This window comes from Parus major, chromosome 28 (assembly GCF_001522545.3).
Source record: "Parus major isolate Abel chromosome 28, Parus_major1.1, whole genome shotgun sequence".
Classification (NCBI taxonomy): domain Eukaryota; kingdom Metazoa; phylum Chordata; class Aves; order Passeriformes; family Paridae; genus Parus; species Parus major.
The window spans coordinates 4,455,926-4,475,988 of record NC_031797.1 but is presented as its reverse complement, the minus strand read 5'-3'; the positions used below and the strand labels follow the sequence as shown (position 1 = coordinate 4,475,988).

Below are 20,063 nucleotides of genomic sequence, written 5' to 3'. Positions count from 1 at the left end.
GGGCGGCTGGGCCGGGCTGGGGGCGTTTGCCCGCTCCGTGGGCCGCATCCCCGCTGCCCTGGGCTGGGGGTGCCCGAGGGGCCGGGGGTGCGGTGTTCCGTGGGCTCCCTCCCACCCAGGGATGGGAGCCGCCTCTCCTTGCCCCGGGGGGCGTTTGCTCGCCCGGGTTCGTCTCCGGGCCTGGCTCTCAGGGACTCGTTTGCAGTTCACTCCCGCATATGCTGCCCGTGGATGGGGTGATGTGGGACCCCCTGCCCTTGGAGGGGTGTCCCGTGTCCCCCCCAGCAGCCCTGGCCAGCCCAGGCGGGTGAGGGGCCGCTCGCTCCTGCACGGGAAGGAGCCGTCTGCAGCAGCGAGGGAGATGGGGGGCACAGGATGCTCCATCCCCGGGGATTCCCCCTCTCCTGCTGTCCCAAATCCCGGCCTTTCCTCTGCACCAAGGGCACAGTTCCCGGCGGGAGCTGCACATGGACACGGGCTGCTGGCAGCCTTTGCCAGAGCTCATCCCTCTCTGAAGAGATCCCCACAGTTTTATCCCACCCTCAGCTGCTTTAATTTTTGGAGATCTTAAAGCTCCCGGCCACGACAGGGACACGTTGTAAGGGCTCCTGTAGGTGACTCTGTTCCTGTGTTCCATTGGCTCTTCCCGAATGATTCACGCTGGTTCCTGATCTCTTTTGTCTATTTTGCTCAGTTTCTTTTTTTTTTCCTCCTGGTTCAAGATTTTACTGTTCCTTCCCCGTGCAAAATGTGTGATCTGTGCTGAGTGCAATGAGGGTTAAGATGTTCCTCAGAATCATTAAAATCACAGAGCAGCAGAGCCTGGCAGGACCTCAGGAAGTCTCTGGTCCAGCCCCCTGCTCTAGGCAGGGTCAGCTGGGAGATCAGACCAGGTTACTCAGCATTCCTGAGCATCGCTCCTGCTGTCCTTCATGCCTGCATCAAAAACTGCCCTTAAATTGCTGAATGCAGCTGCTTCCTCCCTCTCTGCTCTCCTCTGCAGCGGAGGAGTTTCTTTGTGATGCTTTGTCTCTCCTGGTCCCCTGTGAATGCATTTTTGGTGGAGAAATGGCAGTTTGGGGAGAGCAGGAGCATTGACAAAAGGCGCTGGTGGGTCTTGAGTGTGTCTGCGATTCAGAGCTAAAGATCTTTGTACCTGGGGAGAGGAGATGGCAGTGAAGCACCTTCCTGTGCTCCTGGAGAACAGATTGGTGTGGGAGCCAGGGTTCCTCGTGGCAGCAGGCTGAAGCACAGGGAAGCAGTATTCAGGCTTGGAAGATAAATGTGTTTTTTATGTCCCAGGTGGGACTGTGACCCTCTGGCTGCCTCCCTATGGTGTGTCCTTTGTTTGACTCTTCCCTCTTAAGTGTATGGACCAGATCTCTGTTTTATCAGTTTTTAGTACCTGATACTTGCAAGAATTCCAAGATTTTGGAAAGGGGATGACGGAAAGGTTCAGTACTCAAGATTCTTGGATTTTACGAAGAATTTTCTGGGGAAGAGCAAGGCACACCCCAGAGTTCACTGAGCCTCGTTCAGATGAAGTCTCTCAGATTTATCAGGGCTGTTCAAATCCAGGCTGTGCTGACAGAACAGATTTGGACCAAGGAACAAAACCCAAGGATTTAATTATTCCTCCCCGCTCAGCTGGAAATGTGACCTGTGGAAGATGATTTTATCCAGCAGTTGTATGAAATCTCCTTTCTCCCCTCTTCCTCCCCAGTTTCCTGTCCTGCCCAGCTCTCTGAGTAGTTAATGCAGAAGATAAAGAGGGTTCGTCTGGAAAACGAGACTGCAGGAAGTTGGAGAAGGTATGTCCAGGTCCCTGCGGGGACTCTGTGTGCTGTGGGACAGAGCAGCAATCACCTCTGCACTGAGAGGGCTCTGAGAAATCCCATCTGTACAGTCCTGCCCAGGGAGCTCTGTGTCAGGATCTGTGAGTCAGGAAGTGACTCAGGACAATAACTTCTTTCACTCACTTCCAATACCGAGCTTTACAGTTTTTTCCGGGTTCTGATTTCCCACCTGTGCTTGTTGTCCCCTCCAGACTAACACCTTCCCCCAGAGGAGGGCTTGGCTCACCCACCTCACCTGACAGGGCACAAATGGCATTAAAAGACCCCCAAGGGGCAGCTCCATGTTTTTGGGAGTGGAGAGAGCAGTGTTCCTGCAACAGCTCTGAGTCATCTCAGTCCCTGCCTCAGCGTGGGGCGGAAGGGACAGGGCTTCTCCAGCAAGGTGGAAATCTTGGATGCTGTTATTGCTGCCTTAAGATGGTTAATAACTGGTGTCTTGATCCAGCTCACGTCTGAGTAATGTAATCCCAAAATCTACCCTGAGATAAGTTACTCCTTGTGTTTGTTTACTTACACACGCAGTGTTGCCAAATATTGACTGTGTCTTTTCCCAGAGGTGGCTGTAGTGACAAAGGTAGAAATCTGAGTTTCCTTTTACTCTCTAGCATGCCAGGATCTAAGTTTTAGGTTTTTTTCTCTTCTAGTGCGAGGTGTCCCTGCCCATGGCAGGGTTTAGAATTAGATGATCTTTAAGGTCACTTCCAGTTCAAACTATTCTGTGGTTTTGTGAGAGTCCACCAGGTTCCAGCAATGCCAGTGGTAATTCCCAACACTCTCACCTCAGTTTGTGGCTGCTTTGCTTATCCCACTTCCCTACTCCATTCTCGTGTCCAAATCACCAGGATGAGAACAGTGCCAGGCTTAGAGCTGTGCTGTTCACATGATAAAATCATGGCAGTATAGTTTGGAAGGGCCTCCAGGCTCCAGTTCAGCTGGGGATAGGTACCAGTATCACATTTGTGGACTGGTTTTAAAGGTTAAGCTTTCATTTGTGATGAGCCAGCCTGGCTGGGTGAAATGGATTCATCAGCTGGGTGAGAGTTACCCAAGGGCCAGGCTTTGTGAGCTAAAGCCAGAGTATTTGACTGGCTGAGTTGATCTGCAGTGGGATGGGGTTGGGAGAATTGCACTCAGTTTATGGATTTTCATGGTCTTCCTGCCTTGTGTTTCTGTCAGGCAGCACTTCTGCCTTCAGCTGTGATTTTGGCTGCTGCAGTGGAGAGTCTGGATACAAGCAGAGGCCACAAACACACAGTCTGTGTGATATCCCATCATGTTCTCTTTTGTGGTTTCACTTGGGCTTCCTGCCTGCCTTTGGTTGGAAAATACTCCTCTTTATCCAATTTCAAGCTGTGGATTTACTGCTGGGCAGTAGGTACCAGGAGTACCTAGAGAATTATTTTGGGGCCTTGTTCTTGTGTTACTTTTGGCACATTTTGTACAACTTAGGGACTTAGGAGTCTGAGGAGATGTTACATTTTCAGCCCTTGCACAAGGCTGATTCTGTCTCCTTGGAGCAAAATTCTCCAGTAAGCTGAAGTTCTTCTGAAATTCTCTGTAACATTCTTTTGGGTACCTCCAAAACCCCTCACGTGTCCTCTCGGAGGGACATCCTCCCTCTCAAGTGGGGTGTCAGAAACAGGTTTCCCTAGTCCTCAGCTCATTCCTGCTTTGCAGTGGATGACATCACTGACCTTGGGCAAGTCTGTGGGTTCACCTCACCTCAAATTAAAATTTGTGTTAATGTGGGGGTGGTTCTTGTCCTCTTATTCCACACCTGCTCACTTGGAGATCTCTGAGGAATGTGTGCCACGTTTCTTAGGATACAACCAGGGTCTGCTCCTGCTGCCTTCTCTCTCTTAGCAAAGCAGTTGCACTTTCTCTTCCTGTTTTCCCACCTCTCTTGCTTCATTCCTGGCCTCAGTATCTCCTCAGGTAAGTGAATTGTTGTGCTTGGGTTTGAACCTCTCTCCCCAAGTGGTGGCCAGGTTTTCCTTTGGGATAGGAAGGGAATTCCACTTCTGTGGTCTCACAGGGCAGGAGTTTATGTGCCTTTATGATAGATCATAGCTTTGATGACATATTCATCTGGATTCCTGGAGTGGTTTTCCTTTGAGTCAGCCTGCTTGCTGTCTGCACCAGAATCTGCTGCTTGTGCTTCCTTTAACAGCTCATTCCTAGAGCCAGCCCTGGGAGTTTTCTGAGGTTATTTACAGGATTCCATGTGGGATGGGAGATGGACTTTTCCTTTCAATATGTTTAAAATTTAATCCTTGAGTGCAGAGAATCCCAGGATCTGTAGTTTAAGGTGCACCTGCTTGATTTTAAGGCTTAATTCTCTCCCTCTACTCCTCCCTCAGTTTTTTGCCCAGTTCTGAAGGGGAAGCGAGGATGACTGCAGTGGACACGCTCTCGGACAGCTCTGAGGTGGTCGAGATGGAGGATGTGCCTTCCCAATTCCAGGTGCAAAAGCATTCTTGGGATGGGCTGCGTGACATTATTCACAGCAGCAGGAAGTACTCGGGCATGATAGTGAACAAAGCTCCCCATGATTTCCAGTTTGTCCGGAAAACAGAGGAGTCCAGCCCGCACTCACACCGCCTCTATTACCTGGGTAAGCCTCGTGCCGGTGTCCAGGGGAACACGGGGCTCTTCCAAACTCAGCAGGCAGGGGAAGGGATGGGAGGGATCTCCCTCTGTGGGCTGGGGAACTGAGACTGGGTAACGTGGCTCAAGGCTTGCAGGATCTTCCTCAAAGCTGGGACTGAGCAGGGGCTCCCCAGTGCCAGACAAGCCTCACACACAGGGATCAGCTGTGGCAAGGGGAAGTGTTGGCCAGCCAGCACTTCTGTGTCCTTTGTCACGCAGGGGATGGGGCAGGAGAAGGGATGTTTCTCACATTCAGGACTGCCTCGTGCCTCTGTTGCTTGGGAGAAATGGGATTTACTTGCTTCGTTAACCAGACTGACTTTCCAAGAAATTTGCTGTCAGTAATGACTAATTATATGTTGCAACATATTAATGGCAGGGTGGTGGTGTCTCCTGCTTTATTAAGTGTCATGAAGTTAGAATGATTTCAAGAGCAGGGAAGAAAATTGAGGTGGGAATGAGCTGTTCCTGGCATTATATCCCTTTCCTTCAGTGGGACTCAAAGCAGAATTCCGTGTTGTACAGGTCCCTTTTTGCAGATGGAGCCATGGTGTAATTAGTGACAGAGTTTTTGGATTTTAGTAACTGGATAATTTTGTGGCTGGTAACATGGGAAGCTTTATAGACTATAAAGAATTTGTTGTGCTTTGGGGCATGAGCTGATCGTTACTGGGCCAGTACAAAAATTGCCGGATGTGCAGCTCTGAGCAGTGACTGCTGCCCTGAAGTGACCCTGCTGCTCTTCCTCCTTCTTCCAGGTTTGGAGTGTAGGTCACTGTAAGATGCTGGATTTGAGGGACTCATTTGTTTTGTCACTAAGCAGCTCCTGTGTGCCAGTGACTTGATTTGTGTAGTTCTCATAAATTCTTGGGACACAAGTGCTGTTCTGAAGGGCAGGATCCAGAGCTGGCATATTTTTCTTGTCAAGTCTGAGCAGTGAGGCTTGATTTAAAGCTGAATGTATTTCCAGTTCACTTTGATACTGGTTTTGATCTGGATGATTAAAGAGCTAAGTGGCTAATTTTAAGTTTTTTAATGTTCTGTTGTATGAAATGGCAACCAAACCAGCTACTGGGTGGTTGGTGTTCTGCCAGGGTGTGACTGTTCCAGGAGCCAGAACCAGGAATGAGGATACACGAGCGCCTTTTCAGTGCTTCCTTCCTTAAGGAATCATACAAGGCTTAGAGCAGATTAATCCCTCAGTTAAGATCAGCCAGGTAATCCCAGGGTACCTCTGCTCAGATGTCCCTAATAAAGGCTAAATTCTGATTTAAATGCTGATTCTTTGGCCATAATAATGGACACTCCCAGGGATGGGGCAGCCACAGCTTCTCTGGGCAGCCTGTAAGTTCAAAGTGTTTAACTCAGTGTGCTGTTACTGCCCCAGCATCAAGTAACATTTTAAAGTGTTTAAATGAAACTGAGGAGTGGATGGAGACTCCTGATGAACTTTACTGTAGGGTTGAATATTTCACTTGGAAGCAAAGTAAACTGTCTTTTGGGGAGGAAGGCAATATTTTCCTTGTAAATGCCAGTTGATTGTAGTCAGCCTGAGATCATTGGAGAAAGTTCTAGCATAAGGGGAAGTCCAGGTCACAGTTGCCTGAGTGTCAGATTTGTGTATCCAGAGTCATTTGTTCCCCTCTGCAGTTTTTCCTGTATGGCCATCTTCAATCATTCCTGGGCCATCCCCACAGAGTTTTTTATGTTGTATGGTGGCAGATGCTGCTTATGTTAAACACCACATGCTCAGCACTTTGGTGTTCCTGGATCTCTGAGGATTAGATCCTCACATATTGCTCTGCTTCCCGAGCACTTATTAATATTTCAGCTTTAATTTGAAGTAACTACTGCTGGGTCAGCCAGCTCAGAAATCTCTCTGTTCTGCCCAGAACATGTGCAGAGTAGGCAGTATCAGGGCACATATCCCTGTGTGAATTTCTGATCCAGGGAGTCTCTGCAGCATAAGTAGAGGGCAAGTTCACGGTCTTTGTTTTTGTGGAAACTGTCAAAATCACGTGTCAGGATATTTGATGGTTGTTTTGGAAGTTGGATGAAGGCCAGGAGCTCATTTGATAACCACAGTCAAAGGCTTATGTAAAATGACAAGGTCTTTTGACTCTGTAGGATACTGTTTCACATTTGAATGGGCTCTCTGGAGCTTCCAAGCTTTTCCTTCCCCCCTTGCAAGCTGCTGCCTTGGCCTGAACCAAGTCCCTGTAGCAAATTTCTGTAGGAGAAATGTGGAGAGTAATGTTGAGTCACCCGTTCAGGGAGTGGTGCTCTTACAGTGGAGCTGGGGCATGGAAGACAGGCACAGAGGGGAAAATTGGACCTAATACATTCTGGAGAGGTGGAGTATTAAATCTTGCATAGGAAAATTCCAAGCAAATGAATATCTAAATGGTTTAGGTGTTATTCTGGGATTGATCTGGGAGCTGCTTGGGAAGGAAAGTGGGTAATGGTCTCTGGGCAGCCCCAGCCCCCCTGTTTCCAAACTTCTGTTTGAATTTGTTTGTGGGCCTCTTTGTCCTGGCTAACTCATCTTAAGTAGGATGATGCTTTTGTCCTCCCAATAGGAATGCCATATGGTAGCAGAGAGAATTCCCTTCTTTACTCAGAGATTCCCAAAAAGGTACGGAAGGAGGCCTTGCTGCTCTTGTCCTGGAAACAGATGCTGGATCACTTTCAGGTAAGCCAGGGTGGGAAGAGCCTGGGGAAACTGGGTGATGCTGTGGGGCTGCTGTGGTGGGGACATTTGTGTGGTGTCTGCCATCCTTCCTGCTTTCAAATTGTTGAGAAAGTTGAGTTTAAATTGCTGCTTCTGCCCTACACTGTTGGGAGTGCACCAGAAAGGGAGGGAATTTTCCCCTCCCTGGTTTCAGTATCTTCGTGTCCTTTGTCACTGACAGCATCGAAGGGTGTTTGGTCTTTTCTCCCCTCCTTAAAAAGTTCCTGGTGGAACAGAATTTATCTGTCTTGACCCCATTTGGGCTGCGAGTTCTCTCCAGGGTAATTCAAGATCCCGGAAGAACTTTTGTTTGCAGTGTCTGACATGGAAACTGTTTGTGAAGGCTGCAGATAACGTCATTAAGTTAATTGGTTACATCTGATTTGCATAAGCAGAGCAAGCATAGCTGTTCTCAGTTCATGCTGAGGTGCCAACTGCAGACCTGGGAGATTCACAGCTCAGCCCTCCTGCAGAGGGAAGTTTGGGGGGTGTGGTGGGTTTAGGCCTCCTGGACCCACAGCTGTAGCCTGCAGTGCAGGAATTGGGGACCTGTACCCTGACACTGCTGCCTGTTTGAGCTGGGCTGTTGTGACAGGCTCAGAGCACTCCTGTGAACCTTCCTCTCCTTGCAAATCCTTTCAGATATTCCTTTCCTTCAATTCTAGGCAACCCCTCACCACGGGATGTATTCCAGAGAGGAGGAGCTCCTGAGGGAACGCAAGAGACTGGGTGTCTTTGGGATAACATCTTATGATTTCCACAGTGAGAGTGGCCTGTTCCTCTTCCAGGCCAGCAACAGCCTCTTCCACTGTCGAGATGGGGGCAAGAATGGGTTCATGGTGAGTCTGACAGGGATTTCCTGCATCCTGAAGGATGTCACCTCAAAGGGACTTGATGGTTTGGATTGGAGATGGCTGCATATGGAAACCCAGGCTGGACTGGGGTGGAAGGGACCTTGAAGCCCATCCCAGTGCCACACCCTGCCATGGTTCACCTTCCACCTTCCACACCTTTCACTGTCCCAGGCTGCTCCAGCCTGGCCTTGGGCACTGGCAGGGACCCAGGGACAGCCACAACTGCTCTGGGCACCTGTGCCAGGGCCTCACCTCCCTCACAGGAGAGTTCTCCTGGAGCCCCTTCATGCACTGCAAAATACTTCTCTTCTCCAGTGAGCACTCCCAGCTCTCCCAGCCTGGCTCCAGAGGGGTTCCAGCCCTTGGAGCATCTCTGTGGCTCCTCTGGACCTGCTCTAGCAGGTTCACATCTTCCACATCTTCATCTGTTTGGTTATGGTGGTTGTTCTTGTGTCCTGTCAGGGGTTTGCCATCATCCCCTGGGCTGTGCTGTGTCTCTGGTTTAGGCTTTTTCCCTGCAGAGCTGGGAGCTGATGTGGCACCCAGCTCTGTGTGTGTCTCTTGCCATAGGTGTCTCCAATGAAACCTCTGGAGATCAAGACTCAGTGCACGGGGCCACGGATGGATCCCAAAATCTGCCCTGCTGACCCAGCCTTCTTCTCCTTCATTAACAACAACGACCTGTGGGTGGCAAACATCGAGACGGGCGAGGAGAGGCGGATGACGTACTGCCATAAAGGTAACGAGCCTTCCTCCAGCCCCAGAAGGGAATTCCTGCTGAGGAATCTGGCCTGCAATACCCACATTCCTGCTTTATTTCTTACAAGTGCATTTGTCTTTTGGGTCAGCATTTTCCAAGGAGCTGTAAATGCAAGATGCAAATGCTGTCTCATCTTTGTTCCTCTCCAGGCTTATCCAATGTTCTGGATGACCCCAAGTCTGCTGGAGTAGCCACTTTTGTCATTCAGGAGGAGTTTGATCGGTTCACGGGCTATTGGTGGTGTCCCACAGCTTCCACAGAAGGTCAGTCTCTGTTCTACTCATCAAATCCTGGCGCTGTGACTGCTGCCTCCTGCTAGGAATGAGGTTCTGAGCATGATTTTCCTTTGGTCTGGGTTTGGGCTGTTCCTGGGGAGAACACCTGAAGGAACAAAGCACTGAGAGGATTATAATTGTGCAGTGTTTGCAGGTGGTCACTGAGAGCTGGGGCTGTACAGGTGTTCCCTCTGCACCAGTGCTCCAGGCAAGGCAGAAGCAGCAGGAAATGCTGTTACAAACATTCCTGCTCTCTGTCCCAGGTTCAGAGGATTTGAAAACACTGCGGATCTTGTATGAGGAAGTGGATGAGTCAGAGGTGGAGATAATTCATGTTCCTTCACCTGCCTTGGAGGAGAGAAAAACAGATTCCTATCGGTACCCCAGGACAGGTGAGTGAATCACGTGGGGCTGCTGAGGCAGCTCTGGACTCCTGCTGGAATCAGCAGTGGAATTGGGGCTATAAACTTTGCATCATTAATCTGGGCACTTACTGGATGTTAGAAACTGGTTGTAAATGCTGAGACCTAATTGACTCTCCCATCCCAAAATCTGCTGCAAGAAAGGCTGAACTTTAAATCCCAGCCCTAAAAGAAAGGATTGCTGAGGAAGTGGAATATATCTGATGGCTTATGGTGGAATCCATTCTGAATCCCATCTTTCCTTTCCCTCCTGGGAACATGCACAGCCAGCTAGGGAAGGCAAAGCAAACTGTTCCCATTCCCAGAATGACTCTGGTGTTTGTTCATGTGCATATTGGATATTTGTAAATTCACACAGAGCCATTTCAGTAGGACCAAGGGCAGTTCTCCTTTAGGAGCTGTATTTTGTGTAACCACAGAATGTTCAGCTTGATCATCTTGATGTTTTTTCACTTCTCTGCAGGCAGCAAAAACCCCAAGATTACATTGAAACTGGCAGAATTTAAAACAGACAGCAAGGGTAAGGTAAGTGATAGCTCAGAAGGGGACATTGCACAGGAGGGTTTTTGAAGCTCCCTAGAATTAAAACAAGGTCACAAAGAAATCCTAAATAGTGTTAGTCTGGGTTTTTTATTCTCTTGTAATACCTGGTTCTCTTATGTGTTTGTTCAAGAAACAGAAAGACTTGAAAATGCTGAGAATTATTCTGGGGGAGATTCATCTGGGAATGGGGAGGGAAGGGGGAAGTGGGGCTTGCCTGCTACACCATGGCAGACACAGGAGGGCTGGAGCCAGGTCTAATCTGGGGCTTCAGTCCCTGCCTGTGGCCTTTCCTGTGGCTGAATGCCAAAATAATTTTGCTTTGAAGCCTGTTTTCCCCTTCTCTTCCTGCTCTTTGTAGCAAGGCTTGCTTCTCCTGGCCTGACCCTTGCTGATGCCAGTAGCTAAACTTCCTTGTTCTGCCATCTCCCTGAGCTTCCCTGGGAGGAGGTGATGAGCTCTGGTGCTGTGATTTGATGTTGGGCCTTGGTTTTGCTGCAGATTGTGTGTGCTCAGGACAAAGAGCTGGTGCAGCCCTTTTCTGCCTTGTTTCCCACTGTGGAGTACATTGCCCGTGCTGGATGGACCCGGGATGGCAAATAGTAAGTTCATTTTCCTCCCAAAAGAACTTTCCCAAGGGCTCCTCTGGTTGCAGACCCTCAACATGCTTCTTCTGTGTCCATGACCTGGTTTTAAAGCCCTGAGTGCCAGAAATGGCACATGAATATTTGGCTTCAGTGTTGTAACATCCTAAAAGTAGGGATGAGGCAGAGCAGAGTGACAGGCTGTGGGGTTTGTCACAACCAGAGTTAAATGACATGAATACATTAAGTGGGCAATCCTGGGGAATTCTTTGGAGTTGAAGGTGTTTAATGCAGGTAATACAGTGTTTTCTGCTGAAAATGGGGGTGTTCTGTGGGTGAGTTTATCTTTGTTTGTTGGCACAGCTTGTCATGACAGCCTGAATCACAGGACAGGGGCAGGGTCTGTGGTGCCACATCCTTCGTGCAGCATGTCCAGGGGGGAGGATTGCTCCAGATGGGATGCAGAGTCTTGTCTGAAGAGTTAGGGAATTCATCCCAATCTGATTGAAATTTTAAAGTTCTTAATTTTTCCCCCTCCTGAGCTTGCTTGGCTGTTAGCTGGTGTGTGTGTGCAGATGAAGTTAAGGTGACTTGGCTGTCTTTGAAGGTGGCGTTCTGTAACTCGTCATTAATTTTCTGCTCTGGAAAGGAAATTTAGAGAGCTTTCCAGCAGGTAATCCCAGAGGTGATTGTGATGTTCTGCACCAGAGCTTATCTAAATGTGCTGAATATCTCAGTTCCTGCAGTCCTGCGGCGCTGGGGGAGAACTGCCTCTTTTCAAATCTGTCTTTGATGGTGGAACTCCCCTGGACGCAGTCACAGGCCGTGGGGTGACCGTGCTTTGCCATGTGTCGTGCTGAGCCTGCAGTGCAGCACCACTTCAGGGACCCTCCTTGGAGGGGAGCAGCTCCTTCCCCTGGCACTGGAGCTGGGGCTGTGCCTCCCTGCCAGACGGAGCTCTGCGAGGGTGATCACTGGAGCTGGGGGAGAGCTGGAGCACAGACAGTGCTTCCTGATGGAGGGGTGGCCAAGGAGGAGTTCCATTCTGGAGACAGGGCTCTGTCAGCAGTGCTCCCTTGGAACAGGCGCTGGCAAATCTGTCAGACATCTCGTCTGAGCGATACCCCTGTGAAATACCAGAGCTGTCTGGCAGTACGTGTGTGTTGGCACAGCTTCCAGGGGATTAGAAAGCAGCAGTGATGAGAAAAGCTTTGCATTCAGATGCCCAAATCCTTTCTGGCAGTGGGGGGGAAGAAAGGGATGCGTGTTCCATGTTGGAAAGGGACCTCTGTTCTGTGGTACTGACATTCACCTCCGACTTCTTTCCCCAGCGCCTGGGCTATGTTCCTAGACAGACCTCAGCAACGGCTCCAGCTAGTCCTTCTGCCTCCAGCACTCTTTATTCCAGTCCCAGAAAATGAGGAGCAGCGTGCTGAATTTGCCAAAACTGTGCCAGAAAATGTCCAGCCATTTGTGATCTATGAAGAAACCACTGATGTGTGGATAAATGTAAGAGGCTCGGGGCTGGGAGCAGAACACAGGCTGCCCCTTCCTCCCCTCTGTTAACCATCTCCTGTTGATTGGGTGTCCAGTTAAGTCCTTGCTCCAGCAGCTTTGCTACTCAGCAGTTCCAAACTTGGTGTTGAATCAGGGCTTTGATAAAGCAAATCAGTCACTCACAGGTTTCTCATTTTGTGTGGCAGGTTCATGACATCTTCTATCCTTTCATCCAGCCGGAGGGGGAGGAGGAAGAGCTGTGCTTTATCCGAGCCAACGAGTGCAAAACGGGGTTCTGTCACCTGTACAGGGTGACAGCGATCCTGAAGCCAGGCAGCCACGACTGGGTGCAGCCCTGTGTCCGCAGTGAGGGTAAGGGCTGCAGCCCTGGGAGCTCCCCCTCCTGCTGGCCTGGCCTGTCCTTTGGGGAGGGCAGGGATTTATTCTCGTGGTCTCTCTTGTAGATGATTTCAAATGTCCCATCAAGGAGGAGATTGCCCTGACTGGTGGGGAATGGGAGGTGCTGGCGAGGCATGGATCCAAGGTAGGGGTTATTTTTATTCCCTTGCAGTGTCTCAGCTCTGCATTGTCTGCCCCCAGTCCTGGCCTGAGCCCTCCCTTACGCCTGGGACCTGCTAGAACTGCTTAAACTTCATTTTGTTGCTGTTTTTATTGCTGCCTCTGCTTTCCCCAGAAGTGCTGTAGGCCAGTGCACATGGATCTGATTGCCTTCTTAATCAGACTTCGGATTGCTCCTTAGGTAAATCCCAGGAGTGGGTCAGGCCATAAAAAAGGACACAAGTTTGAGGTTTAAGAGCAACAAAGAACCATTTTGTGGAGAAGCTGGGGATTGCTGCCTTTGCTGAGGCATTTTAACTCCAATGAGTTCTTGCAATGTGGAAATGTGTCCTGGCACTCAGACTGAACTCTTGGTCTCCAGCTGATCCCTCAGCAGAGCCTTTAGGAAGAAGGCAGCTGGGGAATATAGAGCAATTTAGAATATGGAGAAGCTGTATCTGTTGTCGCTTGCAGAACAGCCAGAAATGAATTTTTATTAATCTTGTAGAAACCTAGTTTCATTTTTGCTTCAGGAATTAACTCCTAGTCTGATCTTTAACACTCCCAGGTGATTTCTGTCAAAATAAAGACCTTGTCTGTTCATTTCCAATTAATCTGGATTTTCACTTCTCGCTTTTTAAAAGACCAACAGCTCCAAGCTTTTGGTTTCTGCTGCTTTTCTTCAATCTGCAATTAACCTGCTGTCCCTCCCCATGTGGATTCTCACTGTACATGCTGTTGATTTTGGCCACAGCTCTTCCCTGCATGTGTTACGGCTAAAATTGTGTTAGCAGCAATTATTTTGATGCATTTGTTGCTCCACAGGGCTCTGCCTGGTTTTCCTGGCCAATTGAGTTGGATATGTTTTTCCCTTTGCTGTTCACAGGGGTCTTCAAACTGTAGGTTAGCCAGAAATAGAATTTGGAAACTGTAAGGTGGAAAAACAGTTCAGTTACTGTTGTTGGATCAATGCAGGATTTAAAAGCTGTCGCCTCTGTTCCTGCCTCACTGGGTGGTTTTTAGAACCAGCTTTATCTGGACAGTAAAAAACCTATTTTAATGTGTCTCAAAGTTTGGTGCTGAGAGCTGTTAGACTGGTCCTCCCACAAATGGGAATTCATTACCATGAAAGCAGGTACCTGTACCTTTTAATGCAGCCATGCAGGCGGTGGCCAGGTGAGGAGTGGGCTGTTCTCCCAGGGAACAAGGGACAGGAGCAGAGGAAACAGCCTTGCATTGCTCCAGGGGGTTCAGGCTGGAGGTGGGGGAAATGGCTTCACTGGAAAGGTGATCAGGCACTGGGACAGGGCAGCAGGGAGTCACCACCACTGGAAATGTTCAGATGTAGATGTGGGCTAGGGGTGAACAGGGTGCTGCTGGCTTAATGGTTGATCTTGGAGGGGTTTTCCCGTTTTCCAAAGGATTCCATGGTTCTGTAAGGTGTCATATAAGCACAGAATGTTCCTTGTCAAGAGGATGGTTTCCTTTTAACCTGCAGGGAACAAAGCCCAGCTTTTTATGCTCATTAATAAGCAAATGCTTTGAGCCTTTAACAAAAAGGCTGAGGGGCTGCTCCCTGTCACTGCATTGTGTTGTCTGCAGTTCTCTGTGTGCTGTGTGTGTTCTCTGACCCCTCAAGCCCCTGCCCTGAGCAGCCCTGTCGTGGTCTGTGTGTGTTCTGGGCTGGCAGAGGAGCAGAGCTTGTCCCTGCCTGTCCCTGAGCCCTCTCTCCTGGCACAGATCTGGGTCAATGAGGCCACCAAGCTGGTGTATTTCCAAGGCACGAAGGACACCCCGCTGGAGCACCACCTCTACGTGGTCAGCTACGAGTCTCCCGGGGAGATCATGCGCCTCACCACTCCAGGCTTCTCCCACAGCTGCTCCATGAGCCAGGTTTGTTGTTTCTTGGGTTCCCATCTCCTGACTGCCGGGGATCCTAACTGGGAATGGCAATGACTGTGGCCAGTAACGAGTCCTGAGCGCTGCTCCAGATGTGGGCAGTGCAGGACCTCGTTCCCTGACTCTCCTGTGTTCCCTGCCAGAACTTTGACATGTTCATCAGCCACTACAGCAGTGTGAGCACTCCTCCCTGTGTGCACATCTACAAGCTCAGCGGCTCCGACGATGACCCGCTCCACAAGCAGCCCAAGTTTTGGGCCAGCATGATGGAGGCAGCCAGTAAGTCCTGGAGAAGGTGCCAGTGGGGCCCTTCAGGGAGAGCTCTCCCAGGAGTGGTGGGGAGGGAAGATGAATTGTGTTACCTTGTGGGGGAGATACTTCTCACTCGCCCAGGAAATGCTGCCTGGGCTTTTGAGGTGTTTCACACATTGAGCAAAGGTCATGCTCAGGGGTGTACAGAGTTGACACACCCACAAGGATGTGGTTTTACTGTGGAATTACCGAGTGCTTTAGGTGAGAATGGACATTAAAGTTCATGTTTTCATGCCCTGCCATGGACAGGTACATCTTCCACTAGTCCATGTTTCTCCAAGCCCTGTCCAACCTGCCCTTGAACACTTCAAGGTGTTTTTTTGCTAAGTCTTGGTGTGGTTTGGTGCTGAAGGAACCCTGCCCAGGCTCAGGTTTGGACAGAGCTGGTTCAGGGGGTGTCAGCAGAGCCTGCTCAGTCCCTCAGCACTGTGTGTGATCCTCCTGCTGCAGGCTGTCCCCCAGACTACGTCCCCCCAGAGATCTTCCACTTCCACACCCAGTCAGACGTGGAGCTCTATGGAATGGTCTACAAACCCCACGATGTCCAGCCTGGCAAGAAGCATCCCACGGTGCTCTTTGTGTACGGAGGCCCTCAGGTAATAACTGGGGAACTTCTGGGCCCAGGGCTGGGGCTGCTGCCCAGGGCAGAGTTCTGTCAGTTGTGCATCAAGACTTGCACTTAGCAATGTCACAGAATCATGGAATGGTTTGGGTTGGAGTGACCTTAAAGCCCATCCAGTCCCACCCCTGCTGTGGGCAGGGACACCTTCCATTATCCCAGGTTGTTCAGAGATCCAGGCTGGCCTTGAACACCTCCAGGGGTGGGGCAGCCACAGCTTCTCTGGGCACCCTGTGCTAGGGCTTCACCACCATTACAGCAAAAACCTTCCTCCTAATATCTAAACTTACTCCTTTTGTCCCTGTGTTTGACCTCTGCTTCAAACCTCAGATGACTTTCCCAGCGTGTGCTTTGATTTCCATGCTCTGATAGCTCAATGAGTGGCTGCTGTCCAGCTCAGGATCCTCCACTGACACAGGAAGGCACTGGAAGGCAGCTGCTCAGCTCTGAAGCTCTTCCTCCCTCCTTGTGCAGGTGCAGCTGGTGAACAACTCCTTCAAAGGCATCAAGTACCTGCGGCTGAACACGCTGGCATCCCTGGGCTATGCTGTGGTGGTGATTGATGGGAGGGGATCGTGCCAGCGAGGCCTCAAATTTGAAGGGGCCCTGAAAAATCAAATGGTAACGTCCTCCTTGTACTGGGGAATATCTGATTGTTTGTTTGTCCTTCCTAAAGGTGGTGGCTGCTTGTTTCCTGTGTGAGTGTTCCTGCCTCAAGTTTATAAATTTTTCCAGTCTGCTAACATGAGCCTCCTCGTTGCCTTTCAGGGTCAGGTGGAGATAGAGGACCAGGTGGAAGGTTTACATTATGTAGCAGAAAAATACGGGTTCATCGACTTGAGCCGGGTCGCCATCCACGGCTGGTCCTACGGGGGCTTTCTGTCCCTCATGGGGCTCATCTGTAAACCCAACGTCTTCAAGGTGAGCCTGCACGTGGGGCTGGCACCTTTGGGACACTTGGCTCTCACAGCTTCTGTCCCTCCTGGCAGCTGGAATTGGTGTTTTGGCTGGTTTGTGGTGGACAGGTGGAAATGTCCCCCTGTCCTTCCTGTAGCTCCCAGCTCCAGTCCCGTGTCCTGCTGCAGCTCATCCCTGGCTGGGGCTGGAGCAGGATGGCCCTGGGATGGGCTTGGTCTGCCATACAGGGAAATACTGATGTGCTGCTCCCCATCCCGAGTGCCCTGTACACTTTCTGGATCATTCACAAGTCCTCCTTGCAGAGGGGAGGCCTTTTAGTGCTGATGTGCAGGAATTTGCCCCACTGTGACCACAAGAGGAGCAGCAGGAGGGGGAATCTGGGTTCTGTGTGGGATTGCTGAAGGAGAACCCTGATCTGAGTGACAGAACAGCCCAGAGCCTGCTCTTTCCTGGCTCTCCAGGAGAGCAGGGAACACCTGGGCTGCTGAGCAGGCGATAATGGAGGCCGTGTGGTGCCACCTCTCTGTTTGACAGATTGCCATAGCAGGTGCCCCTGTCACCGTGTGGATGGCCTACGACACCGGCTACACCGAGCGCTACATGGACGTCCCCGAGAACAACCAGCAGGGCTACGAGGCTGGCTCGGTGGCACTGCACGTGGAAAAGCTTCCCAACGAGTGAGTACCTGCCCCAGACCTGCTCCTGGGCCTGCTCAGTGCCACCTCTGCTCAATCCCAGAGGAATGGAGGGGTTCTGATCCGCTTTAACTCGGCAGCAGCTGAGCCAGAGCACCCCCAGCCCCTGCCAGGGAGGGCTTGAGGCCCGTGGCCATGGCCTGGCACTGCTCTTGCTTGGGTTTGGCTTGTCCAGCTGGCAGCTCTTTGCTCAAACCCGCTGCAGAGCTTTTATCTGGTGCCTCATCGTGTTTTCCATCTGGTTTCTCATCCTGTTTCTCTCCTTATCTCTCATCCCATGTCCAGGCCAAACCGTTTGCTGATCCTCCATGGCTTTTTGGATGAAAATGTGCACTTTTTTCACACCAACTTCCTGGTATCGCAGCTAATCCGGGCTGGAAAACCTTACCAGCTGCAGGTAGGAGGGACAGGAGCGGGGAGGGAAGGTTCCATCAATGTGGAGAAGGATCCCTGCTGTGTGTTGTGGGGATGGGAGGAGATGGAGACAGCTCCCGCACATCCTGTTGTGGTGCTGGTGGCAGTCAACACCTCGTGGACTGGAGAGGAGGCCGGGAGGTGGCACTGTGGCTGTTCCATGGCTGGCAGATGTGGCATGTGCAGCAGGGCCGCTGCCCTGGGGCCTGGAACTTTCCTCCTCCACGAGCTGTTCTGTCCCACCTGGGAGGCTGCAGTGAGGGAGGGGGTGCTCCAGACCTTCCCTGGCACAGGTTTGTCCTGCTGGAGACTGGCTGGAGGGAGCAGGGCTGAGGGGAGGGAGTTGTGTCCCTGCTGAGTGACCGATGCCCCGTGTCTGCCCCGGCACAGATCTACCCCAACGAGAGACACAGTATTCGGTGCCCTGAGTCAGGAGAGCACTACGAAATCACGCTGCTGCACTTTCTACAAGAATACCTCTGAGAGCACGAGCCTCTGCAAACTGGACACTGACAGCTCACCTGCCCCGTGCCCTCCTGCTCCCCGGCAGCGTCCAACCCAGAGCACAAGGGGCTGAGTGCCCACGTCGGGCTGGGGGTACCCCCAGGCCAGGGGGAAAAGCTGGAGGGCGCCTTCCCTTTGGACAGTGCCACCTTCTCTCACTTTCCATGCTGGAGGTCTGCCCCTGCTCGGCTGCTCGTCCTCCTCCTCTCCTCCAGCCTGGCTGTTCAATGCTTTTTTTGCTGCTACTCCCTCTCTCCTGGGAATCAATGGACAGTGGTCTGTGTCCTGAGGCTGAGGTTTGTGTCCATCTCTCTCTCCCCAGTCCCTTTCTCCTTCCACTGCACCTGTGCAGTTCCCAAACTCTCACCTGCAAGAACTCAGTGCCTGTGTTGGAAACGGAAGAGCCGAATCAGAAGCTGCCTTAAGCCAGGAGTGTGAGGGAAGAGAGAATTACCTACTGCTCACCTGGGGATCTGGTCTGTGTCCTGGCCCTTGCTGCCACACTGGAGCCCTGGGAGGTGAAGAGAGGTCTACAGAAGCATGCAACACTAGTCTTTTTTATATATATATCTATTTTCCAGTTTAAATTTGCAGAGCAGATGGAGGAAGTGGCCGGGGCCGGTAACAGCGTCCTCTGATCCTTCCTCTCATGGCCGCTCTCACACAGAGTTGTGCCAACAGGTAGCACTGGCAGCTGGCTACAGCCAGAGCCTCTCTCCAGAGCTCACAGCAGCATTTGGGTTTTTGCAACACAAGATGGATGATATTTATGCAAATCCTCCCTCCCTCCGTTCTCTGTGCCGCCTCCCGACCCCCCTTGTCCATCCCCGAGCTTTCCCATGTGCACTGAAATTGGCTGTGCTTCAGTTCTCTGCGGGTCAGTGACTGGTCCCCTTGCCCGTCTACTCAGCAATGCTCTCTCCTGGTTTTTATTTACCTGGGCAACAGGAACTGCAGTTCTGGGGAGGGGGATTGAGCAATCACACCTCAGGGGAGCACATCCCCCCCTCAAGCCAAGGGTTCTGCCAGGGGCAAAACGAAAACTCAAACAAAACCCACCCAAATGAACCACGTTGACTTGCCCTGGAGTATTTTAAGTGCGTATTATGAAAAGAAAATATTTTTATGGATTCTTATTCTTTTATAATTATGAGTGTAAGATGTAGCGACTCATTAAAATATTGGAAAGAGACGTGGTGGCTGCTTTGGGGGGCGGGAGGAAGCAGCAGCTGCTGCCACAGCCAGAGCAGCTCTGCTGAAAGCCAAGTGCTCTGTTCTTTCTGTGCCGAGTGCTGGAGAGAATATTAAATCCCTGCTGTTCCTCGGGGGAAGCGTGATCCAAGTGAGGGCTGGGAACCCTGGGCTGTGTTCTTGGCTCTGTGTGACCTTGAGTGAGGCAGCAGCAGCCTGGGGTGGGCACCTCCCTCCCTCCCTCCCTCCAGTGGGACTGGGGGCTGCACCTGCTCTGGTCCCGCTCTGGGACTCACGGGGCTGGGCCTGCCTCTGCTCACCCTCCCAGCTCAAAGCTCCCCAAACCCGGCCTTGCTTTGCCCTCCTCCATGGGAGCCGGTGTTAATTAACCTGCTCTTAATGCCCTGAGGGTGCTGCTTGATCTGAACACAAACTTCTTCAGTTTAAACTTCTTTTAAACTGCTTTTTCCTGTCCCCAAAAAGCCGAGTGTTTCTTAAAATGTCCTAAAACACTCTTGTCTACAAGAGTTTGCAGATCTGTTGGCTCCTCTGATCCCTCAGCTTGCTGCAGGATTGTTTGGCGCCCTAAAAAGGGGCTGGTCGTCTTCTTTTGGGGATTGAGACTCCTGAGAGGAATTAGCTGGGAGATCTCCTGGGAGGAGGAGCTGTTCCTTCTGGAACAGGCTCTGCTGGAGATTGAAATACAAATGATGTGGGAGGCCCCCAGGCGCTGTCCCGCGGGGAAGGCGATGGGAACAGGGAGCAGGGTGGCTCTGGGTGGAGGA

At 51.1% G+C, this 20,063-nt stretch overlaps 1 protein-coding gene across 2 annotated transcripts; it reads left to right on the top strand.

Annotated features, from left to right (window-relative positions):
* The first annotated feature begins 1,697 nt into the window (after positions 1-1,697).
* DPP9 (dipeptidyl peptidase 9) lies at positions 1,698-19,279 on the top strand. Of its 2 annotated transcripts, XM_015651612.3 has the most exons (21): positions 1,698-1,811; positions 4,217-4,319; positions 4,416-4,470; positions 7,085-7,197; positions 7,902-8,075; positions 8,661-8,829; positions 9,000-9,113; positions 9,389-9,517; positions 10,011-10,072; positions 10,589-10,689; positions 12,003-12,180; positions 12,375-12,540; positions 12,633-12,712; positions 14,467-14,619; positions 14,769-14,904; positions 15,388-15,533; positions 16,031-16,177; positions 16,325-16,477; positions 17,009-17,151; positions 17,455-17,566; positions 17,974-19,279. In XM_015651612.3, exons 1-21 carry the CDS (start codon positions 1,756-1,758, stop codon positions 18,064-18,066), a joined length of 2,583 nt encoding a protein of 860 aa, XP_015507098.1. In that variant the 5' UTR covers positions 1,698-1,755; the 3' UTR covers positions 18,067-19,279. The 2 variants fall into 2 exon arrangements, with proteins under 2 accessions (XP_015507098.1, XP_015507097.1); XM_015651611.3 differs by having other exon boundaries at positions 4,217-4,470.
* The last annotated feature ends 784 nt before the right edge of the window (positions 19,280-20,063 follow it).

Bases quoted from the DNA above. Each gene is read 5' to 3' on its own strand.
- DPP9 (XM_015651611.3), top strand. From the start codon at position 1,756: ATGCAGAAGATAAAGAGGGTTCGTCTGGAAAACGAGACTGCAGGAAGT. The intron at 8,830-8,999 runs GTAACGAGCCTT...GTTCCTCTCCAG, and splicing joins GATGACGTACTGCCATAAAG to GCTTATCCAATGTTCTGGAT. The intron at 12,541-12,632 runs GTAAGGGCTGCA...TCTCTCTTGTAG, and splicing joins GCCCTGTGTCCGCAGTGAGG to ATGATTTCAAATGTCCCATC.